Genomic DNA, 24,666 nt, shown 5'->3' on the forward strand with positions numbered 1-24,666 from the left:
TTTGTGAAATGAAACAGAAAAGACACATAGCTCTAAAAATGAAGGCACTGCATCTGAAAACCCGAAACGAAGCCTGGATTTTCCTCACTGGCTTCAGGAGCTCACTCTGCCTGCGCTTAGCCTGCAGCCGCTCAGCTCTCCTCCGTTGCCTCCTGCTAAAGGGCAGTAGCCCAGACAAACCAAAGGCACACAAGAGTGTGCTGCGGGCTATGGGGCCGGCTGTGGGAGTGAGAGAAGGCGAGGAGGGAATGGCCCAGCCTCCTGCTGGGAAACATTCCACTAGGCACAAGCCCACACCCAGAGACCCAGGGGTCTGCATCCTCCGATGGCTCACACTCGCGCTGTGTTCTGGGGCCGCCCCCTTGTGCTGAGGACCTCTGGGAGCCTCTGCCATGCTCTGTGCTGTTGATTACCCTCCTGTGGTAGGAGGCTATCTTTTAAGAGAAAGTTCAGATATTCAGAATAAGAAACACATGTCCACTAGACAACCACAAAGATCAAAACAAAACCGAACTCTCCCATCATGAAGCACAGTATCGACAAAGTGAATCAGCTTTGCAAGGCCACAAGGAAAGTTTTCATAAAACCCCTTCTCAATCTTACAAGCTTCTCCGTGGAAAACCCATGCTAAATGTTACAGGTCTCTGAACAATCAAAGACGCTAATGTTAAAAGCTCAAAGGTAGAGGCCCAGCCTGGAAAAGAACTTTCCTTGCAGAACCACACTCATGGAGTGGTTAGTCCTGTGACTTACAGCTGGGGTGCTTCCTGTTCCAGGAACACAGGACCGGTCTGCAGGCCCCGAAGGAGGGTCCAGATTGCCATGGTCCCCTGGACCCGCCCTTCCCAGGCCTCTGGGTCTGGCTAGAGCTCCCCAGTGATGCCACCTGCTGCTTCACTGAGTGCATGTGAGAAGCTCCCAGCAGAAACCCACTGGGCTTCCCTGACATTCTTCCAGCAGCCCCCACTCCCAGACGCTGGGAAGTGCACTGTCTCATCACCTGCCCTCTGGCTGCCTCATTCTCCAGAGTCCTATTAATTTTCCAGACGGCTCAAAGCCATGCGCTGCGGGTGGGGGAAGGGTGGGAAGGGGAGAGAGGGGCTGCCCAGGAAGGAGGATTAAGCTAGACTTTATTTCTGGCACTGATTTCTTAGGCCCTTAAAGAGCAATCAAAAACTATTGGAAACATCTGTGTACTTGACAGGACATAAGAAATAAAAATCAAGCATGTTCTGCCAAAGAATCATATACAGAGTTAAAATTCCTTTTTAAAGGCTTTTGAGAACTTGTTAAGAAAATCCAACAACAGAATAATATTTCAAATGGCACTACAATTATTTTAAAAATCTTCCTATCTCCCAGTAAATCAAGTGGCTTTACCCAAAAAGAGAGGACCCACACCACTACGGGGAGGATTAAATGGGTGTTTTCCAGTCCAGAGAAGAGCTGTCCTGTGGATGTGCCTCAATGCACACATTTCAGTATTTTTAACTTCTTGCTACAAAACATCTTTGAAACCAGGTTTGCTAATTTAAAAAAAAAAACAAAACTTTTTTGTGTACAAAAGACTTGTAATAACTACTTTGAGGAAGCAATGCAAATCGTCACTGCTTTTTAAGAAAAATTAAACTCCAAACTAGAAAACATTCAGCCACTATCTTGTAGGTTACGTCTGACGGAGGTCTTGGCTTTCAGAGAATTTCTACCCCCCGTTGAAAGAGTTACCATTTTATTTATCTAGTTTAAAAATTTCCTTCTCTTTCTAACTTTATTCTGTGCGAGTTCTCACAGTATCTTTGTTGCTTCTATATAGTTAGTGCATTTCTATCATGGGCTCCCACCACATGCATTGAATTTAGGATTGCAATTTGTGAAAATCCCACTTTCCATGACTCACATTAACACTTGTGAGATTCATATCAGAAGACAGATTTTTTTAAAAACCTTCCAGCTTTTCACTATTAAAAAAATGAATGTGGTGACTAACAAGCATGACAACAAAACAGCCTTAACTGGACCAGGGGCCAGGGACCCACCACTGATGTGCTTCCTCCAAAGACTACACCATGTCCCTCTTTAGGCCCAGACATACGGACAACTAGCAAAATCAAATTGGTTCCTTTCCTGAATTCTTTCCAGAATGACTGAAAATAAACAACTTACTGTGTTTCACCCGAGAGAATGAAATACTCATCTCTGGTTGCAAGCATGTGAACCTTCAACAATTACCACACAGAACAGAACTCTACTTTTCATGTTTTCCAAAGAAACCATGTCATATCATCGTCCTGCATGAACGCAGTTAATGGCTGTAACTAACAAGAGCCGTGGCCGGGGACTTTTCACACTGCGAGCTGCCACGTCTTCCTTTGCCCCTCAGAACACCCCCGCCCTGGACACTACAACAAGGCCTGTATGGCTCAGGAACATACGGCTCTCGATAGACAGCGGCGACACCTGGTTTGAATCACCACGCTCCACGATGAGTTCTGGGGCAAGCTCTGCCTGAGGAAGAGGGGCTCTCTAGGACTGTGTGGTGGGTGACGCAGTCTTCGCTGCAAACAATTCCACTTCAAGAGCAAGAGTCTAATGTGGTAAAGATCAATTGCAGGTGGGTTCTGACCAATTTTCTGAGAGCAATTCAAAAGCAAAAGGGGAATGTAGCCTAATAAAAGCCATTTTCCCCTAAAGAACAAAGTGTATTAACTCCCGTGAACCGTCACATCCTACAGCCCACTAGAGTTCAGTCATTCAGACACCTCACAAAAGGGTCTTGCGGTTCTGTGAAGGTTTCACACGGAGTAGGCCAAAAAACGATTACTTGGTTAGAGGGAATTGGAGAGTACAGTGCTATTACTAGCAATGGTTACCAAAAAAGGGCAACTATAGGCAGCCAGAACAATTTCCCTAATAAATGCTATTATGCCCCAGGCTCTCACCCACCCAAGCTTCTCCACAGGGCAACCTCACAGAGACCGGGGCTGATCAGCAGCCGTTCTAACGTGAACAACAGGCCCTCCGTGCTCACGCCAACGCCAAAGCCGCTTTACATAAGGCCAAATTCCAAGAAGCGTTCACTAAAACCTGCCACTTAAGAGTTTAAAAGAGGAGGACGATTATGATAGGCTCTGATACACTAGGGGCACAGAAAGAAACCTGTGAGGACCTAAAAATGGTTAAGACGATAAACTTTATATTGCATTTTTTTAACCACAATTAAAATAAACAACAACAACAAAAATCCGTGAGAAAAAACATTTTCAAAACCAGCAGCTTACCATACTCAACACTGTACCTGCAAAAGAATGAGTGAGGACAGTGTTTGAGGATGCCAGTCCCTCCACTGTCTACTCACCTGCTCACACACTGCTTTTCTGATGTGAAAATTGATCTTGGAAGACTTGAGTGTGTTATGTTACATACATGCATTGGAATGAAATAGATGAAAAAAGGCTGCATTTAGAAGATACAACTAAAAAGGTTAGGCAAATCAGAGACAGGACAGCTCCCATGCATTAGGCTTCAAGGGTTCACAGAAGCTCACCTGGACCAACGTTGTATTCCTGCTTTTAGCATATCCCAGTAAGAAATGCCAGAGGTGCTGTGCAGGCTACAAGCGGCCCCGAGGCGTGCCAGGTAAACGCTTTTTGGCTATGAAGTGGGGAAGGGAACGAGCGTGGGGAAGAAGCGAACAGTTGAAAAACACCTGCCTCAGTGTACTCCCCTAGGCTCTGGGAAGCAAGAAGCTTCTTAGGACAATTTAACCCAAGAAACCTGTTGGCTGTATTTCCTGAGTGACCAAAGCAATTTTTATTCAGGAAACTTAATTTGAAACACCTCTTTTTGTCTTTCATGGAGGGACAGTGATCTGAGATCTAACATTAACTAGCTGACCTCAACCAGCTAATGTTAACCAGCTGACTGGGCCCTCGCCAGGAGAGCAACCAGAATAAACACCTGCTTTGAGTCTGAATCATAACTTTATCACTGTCTCCAACTGTAACTTTGATCATGTTGTGTAAAATTCACATTAAAAAGCATTTTTCAGTGCTCTACTATTTTACAAACACTTAACTTGTAACATTTCGAACCAAACTTTAAACAAAATCTGTCTTTTCTTAGAACTGAGGCTTTCTACTTCTGCCTGGGGAATTTTGCTTTTCTGATTAGGTAACTGAAATGATCAAAGACGACATTCAGTTTGTGGTTTTATGTGAGAACTTAAAAAACTCATCTAAAAACTACTACAAAAAGCCACATCACTTAGAAAACCAGAAAACAAAGATGAGTAAAAGAAGGAAGCAGATGTCACACCGAATCTATCACTCAGAGCTCACCAGGGGAGTGGGGCTCTGTCTCCTTCATTCATTCTTGTGCGCTGAACACCTATCATGGGGATGGCACACAGTGGGTGACCAATACATATCTGAGAATAAATGAACCCACCCTTTGCGTATGAGGTCACCGTATGCGCAGGCAGCTAGGATGAATGGTGAACAGCTGGAAAGGTGCTTTACGCAAGACTCTCCTGCTTCTGCAGTAACTGTGCCCATTCCACACACAGAATTTTGCAGTTGAGCCACCACAATTCATCAGGCCAGGCACTGAAGTACAGCATTTCATTCTTAGGACAGCTTCCAGTTCCTAACGAGTACAATACAATCAACAGCTAGAGCCACTGTAGCCCCACGAGTGTGCAGATGAAAGAAGGGGAGGCTGAAATTGACAGTAACCTGCAACAGCAGCAATGCCGGCCAACAGCCCGAGTGAGGCAGGAGGAAGCCATCTGTATAATGGAGACGCAGAAACTGAATATTTATTCAATGCTTAGAACATGGGAGACACTGATCTAAATACATTATACGTGAGCAGTACTATTATCTTCATTTACAGATGAGGAAACTGAGGCTCAGAGAGGTGAGGTGACTTGCCTAAGACCACCAGCTGCTAAGGCAGCGGCCAGAGGTTTGCTGATAGGTACATCCTCGCTTTTGATCGCCTGCTCTTAGGTGTGCTGTACATGCTATGCCACTGCCATGTACACTCTGAGCAGAGGAAGGTCAATTGCGGCTGGGAGTGCTCTTTATAAAGGATGTTAAAACCAGCACTATCCTGTGGAAAAGGCTTCTGAATTAAATGACTCAATTTCATGTTTACATGGGGCAAACTTACCTGAGGTCCTGGGAAACTCAGAGCCCTGGGCTGGCCAGGAGGCAGAGAGCCTCCTCTCTGAGCAGCTCCAGTCAGAAGGGAAGGTGTGGGGCACCTTTGTGCCTGGCCGCGCCGCCCTACGCCTTCCATGCGGGGAATAGAGGCAGAATGCGGGATTGCAAGACAACCTCAGGAGGCTGAATGCAAGCATCATTAGGTAGATAGATATATACCCTTACTCAAGACGCTGAATTAGGCCATATTTCAAAATGTATTGGCATTAGCTACTTTACATACTACCTTGTCGCTGCAATTTATGTAAGTCCAACCAAGTTCCTGGAGTGCAGAACGTCACTTGACAGAAAGAGCTGACTGCTTTTCTAAATTTTAAAAGACACAGAACCTCGGCTGGGCACGGTGGCTCATGCCTGTAATCCCAGCACTTTGGGAGGCCGAGGCGGGTGGATCACCTGGGGTTAGGAGTTCGAGATCAGCCTGGCCAACATGGCAAAACCCCGTCTCTACCGAAAATACAAAAATTAGCTGGTGTGGTGGTACGTGCCTGTAATCTCAGCTACTCGGGAGGCTGAGGCAGGAGAATCACTTGAACCTGGGAGGTGGAGGTTGCAGTGGGCAAAGGTCGTGCCACTGTACTCCAGCCTGGGAGACAGAGTGAGACTCCATCTCAAAAAAAGAAAGAAAAGAAAAAATAATACATAGAACCTCACGTCTCCAACATAGTGCTAAGGCTTCATCAAGAATAACTGAAACTGGCTGGATACAGTGGGGCTCACAACTATAATCCCAGTGTTTTGAGAGGCTGAGGCAGGAGAATTGCTTGAGGTCAGGAGTTTGAGAACAGCCTGGGAAACACAGTGCAACCCTGTCTCTACAAAAACAAAACAAAACTAGCCAGACATAGTAGTGTACACTTATAGTCCTAGCTACCTGGGGGGCCAGGCAAGGATCACTTGAGCCCAGGAGTTCAAGACTACAGTGACGCTGATCACACCACTGCACTTCAGCCTGGGCGACAGAGTGAGACCCTGCCTCAGGAATTAAAAAAAAAAAAAAGAAGTGTGACTGAAACCAGTTATGTTTTTAAATACGTGAATCCATATACTCATGGTTATAAAGCTTGGGAAGCGGGTTCCACACGAAGTTATGTCTCAATGGAATTTCTCACTCATTAGAAATAAGAACCATACGGCTTTAGATTCGAAAGACAGCTCACACCTGGGCCCTGCTGGCTCGGGCCGGCTTTTCCACAGGATACCTCAGCTCAGCTCAGCCATTTCTCCATGTTGGCCTCAAGATGCTTTGCTCTACAACACAGTTCGAGTCCCATGTTTTCTATTTCCTTTGTAATATGGATTTTAGTTAAATGATTATAGATCACAGACTAATAAGGGAAAGACAGGGAAAACATTTTTTAAAGATGCATCTTTAGTAGAAATACTGAGCTCCAAGTTCAGCTCTTGCATGAAATAACAAGGCCTGGAAAATGACAGATGATTAAATGCATGTTCCGTGTCTGGCTGTGGCCCTCTGCTGCTGGGAGGCCTTGCAGAGGGCCTGGATCTCTACAGTGCCCCGGGCCTGGCTCAGCGCTCTCCTCCCTACCGCAGGGAGATGCACTCAGAACAGATGAGATAAGAATCTGGAAAGCGCTTGATTTCTTTGGAATCCAAATTATATTTTCATAAGATCATTGTATCAGGCTAAAAGTACCATGGAGATCAGCAAGAATCAGTACTAAACTCACTTCTGGAACAAAGAGAAGGCATATTTTAAAACTGATGTTTTCAAAGTAGGAAACGTGCTGCTGGGGTCTGTGGCTCATGGCCGTGGCCCGGCTAACCCCGCTCTGCTGACAGTGCTCCCTGGAAAGAGGGCGTCTCTAGGGCCCCCCTTCAGACTCTCCCTAAACCTTGTGTGCCTCATCTGAGAATTACTAACAGCCCTGGCAGATAACTTTTGCCTTCAGAATTCTCCAAGAGGCCGAGTCAAAAACATCCCCCCACCCAGTTTCTGAAATGAAACCAAATTTTATGATAACAACTAACTAATAACAGACATCATAAATTAAGTCAAACAGGCAGAATGTCGTTAAGTGACTTCCCTTGCCAGATCCATCTGCCTGCGCTATCAGAGGCTGCTTAAACTTAAACTACATAGGGCAGAAAGACCTTTGAGACTCAAGAAAATTACTGTCACCGGAGATGGGGTTGCTGGTGAAGTCCAGTTCAGAGGGACAGGGCATTTTGCAAACTGGCTAGGGAAAGGATGGAGTCCCTGATTTTCAAAATGTATTTTTGAGTCATCTACTGACCCTCAACTGTTCTACTGGAGAGGCATAAGGAGGGAGATGGCCAAGAGAAAACCTCACAAAAGCAGAGCACCCACAAACGCAGGCACACATGGGGAGCAAAAGGGCACCTTCTTTTTGGTAAGGCTGTATGGGTATGTCCTCTCCAAATTCCAAATTCTGACTTATTGGCAAGTCTCCTACACCGTTTAATCCCGAATGCAGGTCTCCAGAACGGAGAGGCATCCCCTGTGGTTCTGTTCTCATGAGACGACATTTCATCCTTTCTGTTCTTTAGAGCCTGCTAAGGACCGATGCTCTCAGCAAGTAGCATTAAGAAAATTCTCCAGGCCTGTCTAAGAAACTGAGTCTGGAGTGTCATTCCTTCAAGACGGTTAACCACCATGAGAATACCAGGGAGAGCGTCGCTGCATGGCAGGCTGTGGTCCTCGGTAAGAAAGAGCCTCCCAGGAGCAGGGCCAGGGAGGTGACGGTGGAACTGGCAGGAGAGACCCTTCAGGGATTTCTGAGCTCAGGAGTGAAGTTTAGGGACAACACATCAGATGAGGTCAAGAGAAACTGGTAAAATATCTTCACAGATAAGAGTAACTCATAGGGAGTTTTCTTAACATTTTCATACCCTAGTGGACTGCTAGGGTAAAATTATGCTTTTGTGGGGTTTTTTTTTGTTTTTTTTTTTTGTTTTTGTTTTTGGCAAACCTATACTTTTCTGGTAGTGATTTATTCTTCCTCTCTCGTTGGATACAAATATAATTTGCTGTATTCCCAGTTCACATAAGCCCTCCCTATTATGCTATAACAGATGTGAAGTCATGCTAATTTCACTACTCCTAACTCCACGATAGAGACTTAGTTCTGTTCAAGCTGCTGGGGAATCCTAATCAGCCATGCGCCTTAGGGGCCAGGGCTGTGCTGGGGCTCAGAGGATGTGGGTACCAGCCAAGGAATTCTCCACACACAGGAGATGAGTCGTGGCACCAGTAACTCTATCTGGAATAATGAACTGGAGACTCCAGAGCCCCTTCCTGGATAGGGGGGTCATTTCCAGACTCCCAGGCACCCATTTATCTGTAAACTACCGGAGCAAACAAGTTAGCCTTGCTTCTTAGACCAACTTCCAAAAAAGGAATCTTCCAAAGCTAACTTTTCCACTTAGTTCTTTAGCAATTTCATTCAAAAAATTTACTTTTTTTAAAAAGAATAAACTTTTGAACTCATGTCTAGGGTAAATCCAGAGCAGACCTCTAGGAGTTTGTCTTATAAGAACAGGATGTGGGGCTTGATGGTGATCTCAAACGGTCTGGAAACACCCTGAATGCAGGCCCCTTTCCCGCACACTTGAGCAACTATGATTCGACTTTCCCTTCAGGTGGCAGCCTCATGTAAATTCACCAGACAATCCCCTTGATTACTTTATTAAAAAGTAAAATAAAATTTAAAAAATGATCAATATTACTCTAACAAAGTGTTTCCAAGCTCAAACTTTATTTCTTTAACCTCAATGGCCATAGGTGGGGTCTCGGGGAGAAACGCTATTAGGTACCAGATGCCTGAACATGTCATTTATCTTATTTCTTTTTACTACATGCCAAGAAATATTTGCTGAATGCCAATACACAGGGCCTTGAACAAAATAAAATGATAAATTCTTTTTATTCTCTGGTCTTGTCATTCTAACCACTCTAAGTCCTAGGATCTATTATTTAGTGACCCCAAAAAGTATAATGAGAAAAAAACTAATCACTTAAACTAGGATATTGAAAATGAAATCACTGCAGCAGAGTAATTTTTTTTTTTTTTTTTTTTTTGAGACGGAGTCTCACGCTATTGCCCAGGCTGGAGTGCAGTGGCGCGATCTCGGCTCACTGCAAGCTCCGCCTCCCGGGTTCCCGCCATTCTCCTGCCTCAGCCTCCTGAGTAGCTGGGACTACAGGCGCCCGCCACAGCGCCCGGCTAATTTTTTGTATTTTTAGTAGAGACGGGGTTTCACTGTGGTCTCGATCTCCTGACCTTGTGATCCGCCCGCCTCGGCCTCCCAAAGTGCTGGGATTACAGGCTTGAGCCACCGCGCCTGGCCCAGAGTAATATTTTAAATCTACTTACTCCTGTCCTAGAAACTAGAACATTAAGTATCGTGAATCCTTTTGCAAAACCAAGTGAGAAAAGGCCAGTCTGGGACTAAAAGATGTGCCACGGAAATAACCTTCCAAATACTGGACTCTGTCCTCCATCTGAAGCAATTCCCAAGGACAGTGAGGTCAGGGCATTGGTCTTTCCTACCAATGAGTGGGCTGCGGAAATGATGTGCAGAGAACAGACTCGCGGGTCTCATGATGGGGACAAAGGTCTCATGAAATGAGGTCCGACTTGCATCGGAGAATGAGAAGCTCAGTAATTCTGGGCTGATAAACAAACACCCTATTTACTGTCAATTTTTTAAAAAAGAATTCAGTCTAGCATTCTAGGAATATAACAGAACACACTCATCTTGGCAGGAACAGACGACTTCACTAAGATCAGTGTTCCCCATTGGCTCTGACAGAGAACATTTTGTCTTTTGTCCATCACGTAAACCTAGGAATCCAAATTCTACTAGCAATTTACTTTGTGGGTTTTTTGGATTATATCAGACAAAATCATGAGATGCTCCAGACTGCTTTTGAAGAAGATAAACCTATACAAACTTTTTTGATAAAAATCAGATCTAGCTCACAGTGGTCATCACTGTTGCCAATTCCAGGGCAGGTTTTCTATGTTCTGCTGCACCCTATGGTTCTGAGAGGGCATCCCAGGGCCACAGCCCCCACTTCCATCAGAGCAGCTCTGCTTCTACACTGCTGTGAGTTCTTATTATTTTACGTTGCCTTGACATCACTCTGAACCCAGAGAAGCTGGACTTTCTCATACCAGGAGCATGTCCTCCCAGGCCCTTATTGTGGTCGGTCCCGATCTCTGCTTCACAGAACTTCCTTCTGGTGATCACTCCTCTAAGGGTCAGCCACATAAAACCTGCTTAACTGGCCCTGCCGACACTCGCACCTCATATGGACTGTGCAGATATGCCAGAGTGACAACTTCCTAGTCACAGAATGACCTCCTAAAACTCATGCCTGCTTGCTCTAAGCCCACTGATTGACATGCCCTGTGCCAAACCTGTGTGGATAACGTTCTGGACCCAATAAGGAGCCTGGCCCAAGGACTCCTCTGTCCCCGCATGCTCCCTGTCCTTGGGGGTGCCGTGTGACCCCCAGAACCTGTAGGCCACACTCCTTATTTTCATCTTGTGTCTCTCCTAGTCGCTGGAGGGGTGCTGTCCAGCTTAAAGATCCCAAATTAAAACATATGCTGGCGCTCTGTGTAGGATTTTATTTTAAACGATAGGTTCTTCTGCTTAGGAGTAACATTAAAAAGCCTAAGTGTGCTGCCCTCGAATGTCCCGTAACACCCTTGGCGCTGGCAAAGGGTAGGATGGAAAGAGTTGAATGATTTCTCCTGAATCCTCAGGGTTCAAGTCTTCTCACCCCAATCCCCCAAGTTTCTGCCCCACCAGAGGATCCTGGCACCACTCCTGGCACGTATCAGCTGCTTGAAAATGTTGATGACAAATGGTGAGTAACAGAAAGGAGGGGGCTGCTTCAGCCAGAGACCGGCCACATTCCCCTCCATACACAAAGTGCCGGCGACAACTCACCTTATCGCTGTCCAGTGTGTTCTGAGACGTCCGCGAGGCGATGGAAATCGTATCAGGCTGGCTGCTGCCGTCTCCTTGGCTGTCCAGATCCTCTCCATCCCTGGCGGTGCAAAGAAACTTTTAGTTCGTGACGCTGCTGAGCTAGCTGCCAGTCACTGGAGAAGCAACTGGTTTGTTTAATGAGGTGCATATCAGCCTTCACGAGTGTCTGCTGCTGCCAGGATGTGGACAATGGTTAAGGCACCTTGCCCCAAGCACAGGCTTTCTGCTGGGCCCTGTGCTGAGTGTTTAAAATATATCACCCTGTTGGATTCCCATCATCATAAAATATAGTTGATATGATTGTTGCCATTTTAAAAATGAGAAAACAACAACATCTCGATGCTTTATAACTTATCCAAGGCCATGTGCATGGCTTAGACATGCGCCCTGTATGGTGCTTGGGGTGAGAAAGGCAAAACAATGAGGGGTTTGCGTATTACAGCCCTTCGTTTACTCTAAGCCAACAGGAGCTCTTATCTTTGACAAAGCGGTTTCATTACTAAGAACGATGTTATCCACAAATGGCAGTTTTCAAAACACATTCCTCAAAATGTTTGAGAGAAATGATTTTTGAAGCAGGGTGAGCTAACACCGCCTCGCCCCTCCCTCCCACATTCACAAACCTCCAGGGGCGCCCAGGCACGCACCTCCTTCCCTTCTGTCTTGTGGCGGGAGCGGTCTTGGGGATGTGAATGGGCTCCTTCAGGGCTCCCTTCAGGTGGATCGTCCGCTCCTGGATGACTTCGCGGATATGCTTTATCCAGTCCTGCTTGTTCTCTATACTGGAAGCCTTAACAAGGTGTTAGTGTTGCTTAGGATATGGAAGAGCCCTTTCCAGAACTTGCGCTAACCACACCCAGGTTTTTTTTCAAAATGACTTTTCAGCAGAAAAGCAACCACATCCTATGTTTAATCTGCTACCAAATCAAATGACTATTAAAAAATATGTTTGCATCAGAACCATTGTTGTTTTATAGCATGTGTATTACTCCAGATCTCTGACTATTGCAATAATCCATCATTCTCCAGTCCCAAGACCTTTTAAGCAGCCCTGGGCAAATAAACCAACACAGCCACCCTCACCGCCACCAAAACGCCTCTGAGGCTATTGATGCAAACACTGTGCACTGGTCAGCAGCGGGCAAACTGCCAGCAGGAAACTGAACAAATCTCCATAGCCTTGTGGCCTCCTCTGCAGGACTCAGGAACAGCGGCGCAGCTGCCGCCACCTCCAGCCCCCTGTGCCTGGCCGAGGGCTTCCCGCATGCTGTCATCCACTCCCGTCAGGGCCCTGTGGGTGGGAGACTCCCTCGGCCTTGTCTTATAAATGAGCAACAGAGGTGTGGACAGAAGAAATGTGCCCAACGTCACAAGATCACCAACTGCCAATCCTCGATGGCAGATTCACCTCGACTCCATTAGAACTCTGAAGAAATGTCCTCTGAGAACGACACAGACTAGATTCTCAGCAAGCACCTGCAGAGTGAGCACGTACGGCATCACTTGATCCAGACTTTTTCTTAAACTCTGCCTCAAAGGAAGTATTTTTGTTTTTCTTTCTTTCTACATGTTCTGGGCCTTACTAACAGCTTTCTAATTTCCTCACAGAAAATATCAACCTCCTATGATATCAGCGTAATTCCCTGCAGTTATAATTACCCTAACTGTCATAACTCATCGCAGGTGAGGTCACAAAGCGGGGAGTACCCAGCATTTCTCACTGTGTATCCTGTTTTTGAAAACAGAAAATCAAAGCCCATGTTGGGAAAGGAAATTAAAATTAAACACCCTCTTTCTATAGGAACCGTTTTAACCAGAGGACATGTCTTTAATCTTAGTAACAGGTAGTGACAGGGAAAAAAATGATGGGCAAAGGCAGCCTCTTGCTCCCTCTTCCCCGAGTGACATAGGACAGCAGGAAAACCAATGTTGTCTGGGGAGGGGGGCGGAAGGAGGCAAGGGGACCAGGGAATGGGTGTGCAAAGTAAGTGACTCAGGAGAAGAAACTTTTCTAAAAACTACAAATCAGTTGGAATTTAAATGCCTGATAAAAGTATTTGGAAGGTTAACTAAAGAGAAGTCCCCACAAAAGAACATCTGGCAGAGTTTGGAAACAACTAAGGAAAACTGTTAATATGGTTGAGAAATAAAGAAAATTCTCATATGAATTGATCGTTACACTTACAGAGAGTAATTCTCCTAACCTTAAAGAAATTAAACAAGGAAAAAAGATGTCCATTTTTCAGAAGTAGTAAGAGAAAGGTAATTGAGGTAAAGTACTAAATACAGGTCCTACCTGGCTAAGAGAGGGGATAGTTCATTTCATACTCTGGGTAGTCACAATCTGTTTAAGACTTAAAAATAAAATTCTCCTTTCCAGACTAGAGAAGTGAAAATAACCAAAATTCTGTTTTACAACTACTAGGACATCATCATCGCCATTACCACCATTCCCATCATGTTCTCTACCACCATCAGCACACCAGCAGCACGATACCTCTCCTTCCACCACTGCCTACACCCTCACCACCACCACCTGTAACCTCACCACCATCTCCAATCTTACTACCACCAAAATCTAAATCATCTCCATCTACACTCTCACCACACCATCTAGACCAACAAAATCTGTGCCACCACCATCTATGCCGTCACCATCAACACCTAAACCCTCACCACCATCTACACTACCACTGCCTGTACTACCACTACCACCAAAATCTACACGATGATCTCCATTTACAACCTTACCACCAAAGTCTATGCCACCACCATCTATACCCTCATCACCACCATCTACACCACTGCCACCATCTGTACCAGTACCCCCATCACCAAATCTATACCACTACCTTCATCTACACCCTTACCCTCTCACTGCCATCTACACCACCGTGACCACCAAAATCCGTATCACCACCATATCCACCCTCACTGCCATCTAAACCTTCACCGCCACCACCACCACACTGTCTCCACCACCTCCACCTACACCATCATTACACTACCATTCCCACCATCACCATCGCCTGCCTCACTACACCAACGCCCCGCAGTAAGCCCTGAAATTAATGAGAGTATTATTTCCTCTACTTTCTCCTTGGAAGTCAGAAAGGTATTACCCAAAATTGCCAAGAAAACTTTTATCTGGCAAAGCCTGAGAAAGGTCTTATTTGTCAACGGTACCATGAGCATTTTGTGACATCCTAAATGAAAGTCCAGATCTGGCTAAAGTATCTGTCACTATTTTTTGGAAGCACCTTTTGGTATCTGCCACTGTAGCTAGTCTGGATAAGCGGTTTATATAAGTTGCAAGTTTTCAGGTTTCAAGCATACCTTAAAATGTTAGGCCTTAGGAAGAAAATACAGTTATTTAAATTTAGCTATCAGTGCAATTTATGTCAAACAGGGCTTTATGCCAGTACTAGCCAGAACACATTGGGCTGGTAATCACATATTCACTGCAAAACAACCCACTATTACAAATGAACAAAGATCTTATGAATACAATGGCTTCCACTGAAGAACACAATCTAGAAGGTTGATGTACAGGGGAGTAACTCACAGTCACTGAAAATTCCAAAGAGATGAAAAGGCATGCAAGAGACACAAGGGGTGACATGCAGGTTCATACACCAGAGTCTCATTACACTCTGGCTCATCTCCCAATATTCTACAAACCTTAGCTCCACCAACCCCCAAACATCCCAAAGCCACTGATGGCATTTCCAGATGGCTCCAAAAGTTCCATCTGTATTTTCTCAAACACAGAGGAGGGAAATACATAAGACAACCTCAGAGCTCTTGACCATTCCCAGGAGAGGTTAGTATAATCAAAACAAAGAGTTCAAATCAAATATTCCAAGATATTTTCCTCCTCCAAAGACTATATAACCTAAAGCATCCCTAGTGGTTTTGAATTTTAAATCGTAACAGTATCAAACCCTGTCACTAATAATCATTCCTCTTTCCCTCTGTCCCCAAACTCTTAAGCCACAGAGCTGACGACCCTGTAAGGACTGTGGGTATGGCTGGCCTCAACTTCCTGTCGCAGGTCCTCACAAATGCACCAGGTGACTTTTTCCTTTTGAAACAGAACGTCAAGTGCGCAATGAGTGTTGGTCAGTATCTCATTCCTCCTGTACCCTGACTTCTGGCATCTCTTATAGAGTCAATGAATTCCCAGACTAGAAGAATGGGAGAAGTTTAAAAAGACCTTGCTTCATTTGCCCTTTCAGGAGTCAAGTGAAAGTTCAGCTCAAATTGTTTCATCACCAGAACACCTAACTGAATTTATTCCACTATTCTTTTTGAGGTAGTCACCAATCTGAATAGAACACAAACAAACACACACACACACACCCCACCACCAACAAATAATAATAAAATAATATGAAAACCAGTATACTTTAACAACGGAAAAGCAAGCATGGCTGGCCACAGTAAACATTTCACACAGCACAGTTCGAGTTTCAAATGAACATACCTTAAGGACAATTTTATTATCTGAAGTTGGCGTTCTCCCCACCCACAGTGCAAATTTGCAAGGGTCTCCTTCAACATGTTCTGTGACACCCAATTCTGAGGTCTGGACAAAAAGACAATTATATAATTAGGTGACAGTAAAATTCTGGAAAGATGCAGAACAGAGACCAAGGAAACAACTTGTGGTTACTTGTGGCCATGTTAGGTTATAAGAACGTTGCTAGTGATCTCAGCTCTCGTGTGAGTTATAATGAGGACACTGTGTTCTTAGGCTACAGGTCATTGGTTTCGTCCTTCACTTCCTGTGAGCATCTCTTATTGGAGACCCCAGTGCAGGTCAATAGGCAAAAAATTCAGGGGAAGGAAACCAACACGTGAAAATCCTATCTGACAATCAAGATCTGACTACTTGCAATCTTACCAGCAACAAACTGCAAAATGAGTCTTTCCTGGTTGCAAAAGGGCTGCCACCATGTTCTCTTCAGCATTAATGATGCAGCTTCCCAGAGGGCAAATGATGCTTTAACAGCTTAGTTATTTTGCAATTTATCAATAGCATTAGCTTTTAGTACTTGATCGGTAATTTTAATGGCTAAGAGGTGAAGTCCCTCTGTGATATATGCAGAACATGGAAGCATGCAGAGAAAGGTCAATAGCTTCAGCTCCTCCCCCATAGTCAAGGTCCCCCTGATGCATTCTCCACCCCAGCAAAGGAAGTGATTCATCATCCAGAGCTCCAGAGGTGGCCTCTGAGGGAATCTTAACTTCTAAAAGATAAATTAAGTGAAGATATATCGGCTGCTAAAACAGATGAGCTTGGTCTCTAAAGGCAGATGCAAGCCAGCTAATGAAATCACTAGCCAGCAACGTTGCATTGTTTTCTTTTCAGTCAGAAGGTGACCTAAAATGATGTCAGCAAGCTGTAATCCAAACGACGACCTCAAACAGGACGGAAGCCAAACAAAATGGTATGAAAACCATCAGTTGGGACTTGTGATTTCCAGATTATTATTCAGAAGATTTCCATACTTGGAGACGTTTTATTACTTGAGAAGTTTCATTATATATGGACATCACAAAAAGTATGTGTAAGTTGTCCAAATTGCAAACATCTACCAGTATTTATAAGAGATCTGCCATAAAGAAACCCACCTTCTTGGCATTTTCTATTCTTTTCTGGATGATGATTCCTCCTTAGCGCCACCCCATTGTCCCCTCTGCCCGGCCCTGCCCAGCGACTCTGCATGAATAAGCCTCTGAGAAACGACCCACTAAGTTAGATGGAAGCACACGGGATCCAGAGATGACGCTGCTCTTGGGCTTTTCTGAGAGCGAGCAGAAACGTAGTTTCACAAAGAGGCTGTCAAGGCTAGCTAGTGGTCACAACATGGCAGCAGGTATGTGGCTCTTGCCAAGAAGTACAATGATAGGTTAAGTATGAATTAAAATGCATCACCGCATTTGCCAAGCACTCAGGGGCAGCTGTCTCCACATAGCTGGGGCTGTGGATCTTTCAAACTGTACTTTGGCTTACGTATATTTTCTCTAATAATGACATGTCACTGTTATAAAACAACCATAAATTTACTTATGCATTTATATTTCATAAATTTATTTTTAATGGAAAAAAAACATCAAACCTCAGCATGGCAAGTCTACAGTGAGCCACCCAGTAAGGCTGTTTCCATATACTCCAAAGTTTATGGTTGAAAAGTTAATTATAATAAGAACTTAGTCATAGATATGATTATTTTATTTATAAAGCTAGTTAAGCACACCGGAGATAAATGATTTCACTTATGAAATGTTTTCTTATCCTACAGTTATGAGATATGGGATTTAAGAGCAAGTTTCCTAAGTGTATAAACTCCAGAGCACCCTCTAGTGGACTTGGGGGTGGCAAATAATTCACTAACGATGAAAACCCCACCACAATTCAGACTTGCACATTTCAGGACAGATTGGGAGGTTAAACCGAAGACGATGAGCAATTCTTCTCCACCTGCAAAAAGACCGCAATTGTGTTACCTTTAGACTTACAATTCCGAACGCCTATACTTACAAACAATTTGCTTTTGTAAAGGTACTTGCTTCTCCCACTGGAATCTTTCACTTCTTTACTAAATACTAAGGACATTTCAAAAAGGAAGAGATGCCGTTCTCGGCCCTTTCGAATTAAGGTTTTTGGGTCCCACACTTGGAAGGATTCCTGTAGGATGAGTTCTCCCTGAGACTCAATGTTTTCATCAAACCCTACAACATGAAAAAAGGGAGGCAAATCAATTTAAAAGAAAAATAAATGATGCATAAGAAAGCATTATTACTATTTTCAACATTTTAAAAATGCCCACCAACCAACCCCAGATGAGAGTTTCCCATCTGATTCTGAAGCCATGGCACTGATCCATCCTACCGAGGATAAGTCTCCCTAACACACCACTTTACATACATTTTCCTTTGTTCAGAAACATTCTGCGATTCCTCAAGGCTTTATTCTTCAAGTTCTGTCCCTCCGGTGGGCCTTCGCAACAGTTGAGATTTGGTTCCACCCTCTACCTCTCTTCAGCCCTCCTCTGCAGCATCCCACCACGTAAACCTCCTCTGGAACAGTTCCGCCTCTCCTCTAAGCCCCCACCTACTTTCCAGCCTCGGTCTTGATTCTCTCTGCTTTGTCAGCCCACAGCATCCTTCCCAGACATTCTGCTCAGGTCCAGCCTTTCTCCAAGGACCTGTTCTGGTCTTGCTTCTTGGAGAAGTCCCCGGCTGCCCATGCTTGCTGCACCCTCCCTCCTCTGAACGTGGCGTTCTGCACATGAATCAGTCAGGCTCTGGACTTCATTACTGCTCCTCTCTTCATGGAAGTGGTCTGCTTTATCACCTGGTTATGAAGCCACCAGGGCTTAGTAAAGCCAGCCCCGGGGCAAAGGCTGCCCGTTACCTCCTGACTTCCACTCTCTCCTTTTCCTCTCATAGTAGAAGCTCCCACTAGGGCTGCTCAAAATAAGCACTCCATTCCCAGCCCCACGCACAGTTAAAAGCAGCCGGGTACCTACGCTCTGGGCAAGTGAGCACAGCAGCGGGTACCACTGCTAGTGTCTGCCCATCCGGAGTTCCCTCCCTGACCTTCTTCCCCACTTCCTGCTAGATGGAATGTTGGCATGGTCTTGAAACACCCTGGACCTAGCCAGCCAGAAAAACAACTAGAATGGAGAGAAACTAGCTGGAACACAGCCTGAGTCCTTGATGACATCATGAAGGGTTGCCATACCAGATCAGCATTTTATATAAGAGAAAGAAAAATCTGTTTTGCTTGGCCTCTGAGTTTTGCATCTTATTACCCACAGCAGCACCTATGTTCAGTGTTACCCATAAAGACACAGGCTAGCAAAAGCATTTGGGGCAGGATTATAACTTACCCTATGTAGCCTGGCAAGAACCAAGCTTTGCACCACAGGAAGAGCTTTCTTAAACAGAGGCATTTATGAAAATTATAATTGCTATAATTTTGAAACACATTTATCTAATTTTCTCTTTACCATGTTACACACCAAATTCAATGATACAAGGAAATATCTGGTGCCTACTATGTTCCAGGCTCTAGCAAGTGATGCGACAGATACATAGATGGGGAAGCAACACATTCTTTTAAGGATTTTACAGTCCTGGGGTTTGATCCATCCATACACCCACCTACCCATCCACCTAACAGGGAGAGCAGGTGGCCTGCAGCAAGCGACACAAAATGCTACTGGAGTCCAGAGTGTGGAGAGGCTGTTTTCCAGTGAAGGGACAAGAAAAGCCTTTCAACGAGTGTAGAAGCATTTTATGTGGTCCTTAAGAAAAGCAATGACACCGATTCTTTAAGACATGTTCTTAACCACTGACATAGAGACATAAAGCTGGGATTTTTAGGGTTCAGGAAATCCATTTACAAACAGAGTCATTAGAAACTGCATAAATGCATACTGGGGTATGGAGGGTCCATTACCTTCCAGCATGCTGAGGTGCATGGCATCATTGGCTCGCTTTGGCACGCTGAGCATCACCTCCAGGCCATCTTTAATCTCTCCCTTTCCTTCCTCACAGCACGTCAGCAGCTCCTGCAAAGATCGACACCAGAAACTAGGTAAAGACTGCAGAATGCTCCGTCAATGAGACCTTGGCAGAAACAGTCTATGAAAACCCATGGTTTTCAAGATAAAAACAGAGTGTGGTCAACTGGGCATATGTTCTCATAGAAATGAACGACTACCTCTCTATTCAGTGGATGGCAGGGTTTGTCCTGTTCTAATCAGAGTAAGCCAGATGTATTCGTAGTTTAAGATGAAATTAGTATACCTGTTAACAATCAAGCCTCAAAAATGATAAACAGAGGCCGGGTGTGGTGGCTCATGCCTGTAATCCCAGCACTTTGGGAGACTGAGGTGGGTGAATCACTTGAGATCAGGAGTTTGAGACCAGCCTGGCCAACATGGTAAAACCTCATCTCTACTTAAAAAAAAAAAAAAAAAAAATTAGCTGGGCATGGTGGCATACGCCTGTAATTCCAACTAGCTGGGAGACTGAGGGAGGAGAATCACATGAACCTGGGAGGTGGAGGCAGCAGTGAGCCAAGATTGTGCCACTGCACTCCAGCCTGGTGGACAGAGCAAGACTCTGTCTCCAAAAAAAAAAAAAAAAAAAGATAGAGCTATTTAATTATTGTGTAACACATGATCAGCTACTGGTTACAGCTGATGGCCATGCCAGGTCCAACTGTGCGTTTACCACACAATCCCAGCGTGACTTCAAACCCTGGAGCCATGAATGCAACACCCCATCTAAACTGGACCAGCCAAGTCACGTAGCAGAAACAGTAACGCCGCATGAGTACTTACAGGCAAATGCATTTCCTTTTCGCGTAGGATGTTTAGAAAAGCTCTAATGGTTGAATTACCTCTCTCTGGGGAGCCCTATGTGTGTGATTACATTTCAGAGCTATTTAGAGAAACATCCGTTATTAAATGAAAGACAGCAGGAACAATAAGTTCACCTTCTGGTGGCTCCAAGATACTTTCTTACTGGTGTATTAATAATTACTACCAGTCAGTAATAGCAACAGCAGTGTTTTGTGTCTTGGAAGTTGACAAAACAGAGGTATGACACTGCAGTCAGCACTGGTCTCCCAGAGGCTGCTTGAGAGCAACTCAGCTGCCTGATGGGCACCTTCCCTCATCACCAGATGGTGTTTACCTGTGATCCTAAGCAGCATGGCAAACGCTGCTCACAAATGCAGTGTGCTGAGCCTAATAACTGATAACTGGCAGAAAATCTTCCTTGTTGGGGAGCTTAAGGGAGCTTATTACTGTTCTCCTGAAGAACCTCTGGCAGAGTAAGGTGAGGTTCACAAATTTAAGTACCAGTTTAGTAGAACTACACGCTAAAAACAAAATCCTTACATATTGAGGACACTAAAAGGTAAACTGCCTCTGCAGAATTAGAAAGCAAAGGACAAATCTGAATACGAACAAATTAGCCTCCTGACTTATTTTGCATTTATAGCAACTATATATTTCTGCAGGGATGGTCACAAAATCACTTAATGGAATTTTGATATGAAAATACAGGAGCGCTTTTCCAATAGAAAAATCCCATAATAGTATCACTTTGGCTGGGCGCGGTGGCTCAAGCCTGTAATCCCAGCACTTTGGGAGGCCGAGACGGGTGGATCACGAGGTCAGGAGATCGAGACCATCCTGGCTAACACGGTGAAACCCCGTCTCTACTAAGAAATACAAAAAACTAGCTGGGCGAGGTGGCGGGCGCCTGTAGTCCCAGCTACTCGGGAGGCTGAGGCAGGAGAATGGCGTGAACCCGGGAGGCGGAGCTTGCAGTGAGCTGAGATACGGCCACTGTACTCCAGCCTGGGCTACAGAGCGAGACTCCGTCTCAAAAAAAAAAAAAAAAAAAAAAAAAAAAAAAATAGTATCACTTTCACAAAACAATGTAGCCACTTACTACTGTCTCTAGATTTTTCTTACTAACAAAAAGGGTAAACAAGAGTTTCAGGTATTCGTAACTCCATTTTCTAAATTTCTTTCATATCTAGACAAATTACATAATAACTTCCTGTTGTCGAGCCTAGGATAGTATCCGGAACAAGGCAGGGTTCATAGAATACCATTACTGGGATGAATGCATGGTTTCTACATTTTAATGCTTAATAACATTCACCAGCTGAGAAAATGGTAAGCTGAACATTACCAGACAAAAGCTGTCAATTTTTATGTAGCCAAGAAAATATGTATTGATGATACATAATACATTTTGTGACAACTCTTAGCACGAATTCTAAGTTTTGTTTATCTATTGTCGAGACTAATCGCTATTGTTTTCCTAAATGTGATTTTAATTATAGTCATTCACAACTAATAAAAAGCAGAGGTCACCCTGTCTCCAATACTTGTGATCTGTATGAACAAAGTGTGCCGTGAGGGCTGTGACATCAGGGACAAGCAACAAGACAGAGGAAGCTTCCTGGGCGTGGGTTCTCCATGGCTTCAGTGGAAGCCCTGGGCATCAGCCAGCTCTGTGTTCGGAGTTGAGCCTGTTAACAGGTGTGAGTGATGATTCTGGGCACGCTCCTTACAGTCCGAGGCTGGTTTCCACGACCGCAGACTAGCATTGCTGGGAGGTCAACATACACAAAGCATACCAAAGTGCACCACACCTGGCCCACAGTCAGCAAGCCACAGCTGGGAACTAAGGGTACTAAAATATCAAGAACTGATGATTTCTCATTTTTTAGGGTCAGTCAGTGCAGTTCAGATCCATAATCATGACACATACTCTCATTTAACTCTTGCAATGAGAAATTAGGCAGGGCAATAAATACTAATGAATTAAAAAGTAAAATTAATTGACTAGGTGTTTCAAAAAATTCAGAGTAATTATGTAAATGTCAAAATAATAATACAAAATTCATAAAATTTCACAGGCTGAAGACCCATTATACATACTTTTAAAAGGAGTTGATACTTTGTTATTCGCTGAACCGGTTTAATAAGGTAGGAAGAAATGGAATTGGCTAATCCATGTCGCTGCTGTATCTCCTGTATTAAAACAAAACCAAACAAGAAACAAGCCTTAATCATGGGGCTACACTATTAAATCATGGCTATACGACACATTACCTTTCCAAATACTGTACCTGACAACTTTTTAATCATGCTGAAATAATAGAGTTTCCTTCTCCTAAGAGGTTTTTAAATTATTAACACAGACTTCTTTGCTTCTAAAATGTTACTTCTGGAGAGCAAGGGGTACTTTGGAGCAGGAGGATCTACATTACTGTTCAGTGCACATTTAATGCCATGATTTGCACTTTGCATTTTGTAATTATGTCCTTTACAGGTAACGACCTGCTGGCTGGTTGTATTCCTTGCTGTGAAGACAGGCTGTGTCTGTGCTAATCACCACTTTACGCTAGCACCTAGGGCAGACCTTAGAGTTAAATGAGCACCATATAGATGTTCAATAACGCTTGTTACTGGTAAGAAGCATCATCAAAGGTTATCAGATAGTCTGGAGAACAGAGGAAGCTGGAGCAGAAAGCCTCTAAAAAAATAAACCAACATACTATGAATACTGAAAGCATGTAACTTGTGAAGTCTCTCAGGCATGATCTCCCTTATTCCTGAAGACATGTTTCAGGGCATAAGGGTTTCTTTTCAAGTTCTGGGGTGCATGTGCAGAACGTGCAGGTTTCTTACATAGGTACACACATGCCATGGTGGTTTGCTGCACCCATCAACCCTGTCATGTACATTAGGTATTTCTCCTAATGCTATCCCTCTCCTAGACCCCCACCCCCCGACAGGCCCCAGTGTGTGATGTTCCCCTCCCTGTGTCCATGTGCTCTCATTATTCAACTCCCACTTATAAGTGAGAACACCCAGTGTTTGGTTTTCTGTTCTTGAGTTAGTTTGCTGAGAATTATGGTTTCCAGCTTCATCCATGTCCCTGCAAAGGACATGAACCCATCCTTTGTTTTTTTTTTTTTTTTTGAGATGGAGTCTTGTTCTGTCGCCCAGGCTGGAGTGCAGTGGTGCAATCTCCGCTCACTGCAAGCTCCGCCTCCCAGGTTCACGCCATTCTCCTGCCTCAGCCTCCCCAGCAGCTGGAACTACAGGTGCTTGCCACCACGGCCTGGCTAATTTTTTTGTATTTTTAGTAGAGATAGGGTTTCACTATAATACCCAGGATGGTCTCGATCTGACCTCGTGATCCACCCATCTTGGCCTCCCAAAGTGCTGGGATTACAGGTATGAGCCACCGTGCCTGGCCTGAACCCATCCTTTTTTTATGGCTGTATAGCATTCCATGGTGTATATGGCCACATTTTCTTTATCCAGTCTATCACTGATGGGCATCTGGGGTTGTTCCAAGTCTTTGTTCCAAGTCTATTGTGAACAGTGCTGCAATAAACATGAGTGAGCATGTGTCTTTATAATAAAATGATTTGTAATCCTTTGGGTATATATCCAGTAATGGGATTGCTGGATCAAGTGGCATTTCTGGTTCTAGATCCTTGAGGAATAGCCACACTGTCTTCCACAATAGTTGAACTAATTTACATTCCCACCAACAGTGTAAAAGTGTTCCTATTTCTCCAAAGCCTTGCCAGCATCTGTTGTTTCCTGACTTTTTAATGATCGCCATTCTAACTGGTGTGGGAGATGGTATCTCATTGTGGTTGATTTGCATTTCTCTAATGACCATTGATGATGACTTTTTCATATGTTTGTTGGCTGCATAAATGTCTTCTTTTGAGAAGTGTCTCTTCGTATCCTTTGCCCACTTTTTTTTTTTTTCTTGTAAATTTGTTTAAGTTAATTGTAGATTCTGGATATTAGCCCTTTGTCAGATGGCTAGACTGCAAAAATTTTCTCCCATTCTGTAGGCTGTCTGTTCACTCTGATGATAGTTT

At 44.3% G+C, this 24,666-nt stretch overlaps 1 protein-coding gene across 6 annotated transcripts in view; it reads right to left on the reverse strand.

Annotated features, from left to right (window-relative positions):
• LOC105492335 (trio Rho guanine nucleotide exchange factor) overlaps positions 1-24,666 on the reverse strand; it is a 368,213-nt gene that overhangs the window by 91,887 nt on the left and 251,660 nt on the right. For all 6 annotated transcript variants that reach the window (XM_071099091.1, XM_071099090.1, XM_071099092.1 and 3 more), the window contains exons 28-33: positions 22,697-22,789; positions 19,687-19,798; positions 17,761-17,951; positions 15,700-15,801; positions 11,861-12,003; positions 11,172-11,271 (exon numbers count right to left, since the gene is read on the reverse strand). In XM_071099091.1, coding sequence (XP_070955192.1) covers positions 11,172-11,271; positions 11,861-12,003; positions 15,700-15,801; positions 17,761-17,951; positions 19,687-19,798; positions 22,697-22,789 — 741 coding nt within the window. The remainder of the gene's footprint in view (positions 1-11,171; positions 11,272-11,860; positions 12,004-15,699; positions 15,802-17,760; positions 17,952-19,686; positions 19,799-22,696; positions 22,790-24,666) is intronic.

This window comes from Macaca nemestrina, chromosome 6 (assembly GCF_043159975.1).
Source record: "Macaca nemestrina isolate mMacNem1 chromosome 6, mMacNem.hap1, whole genome shotgun sequence".
In the NCBI taxonomy this organism is placed as follows: domain Eukaryota; kingdom Metazoa; phylum Chordata; class Mammalia; order Primates; family Cercopithecidae; genus Macaca; species Macaca nemestrina.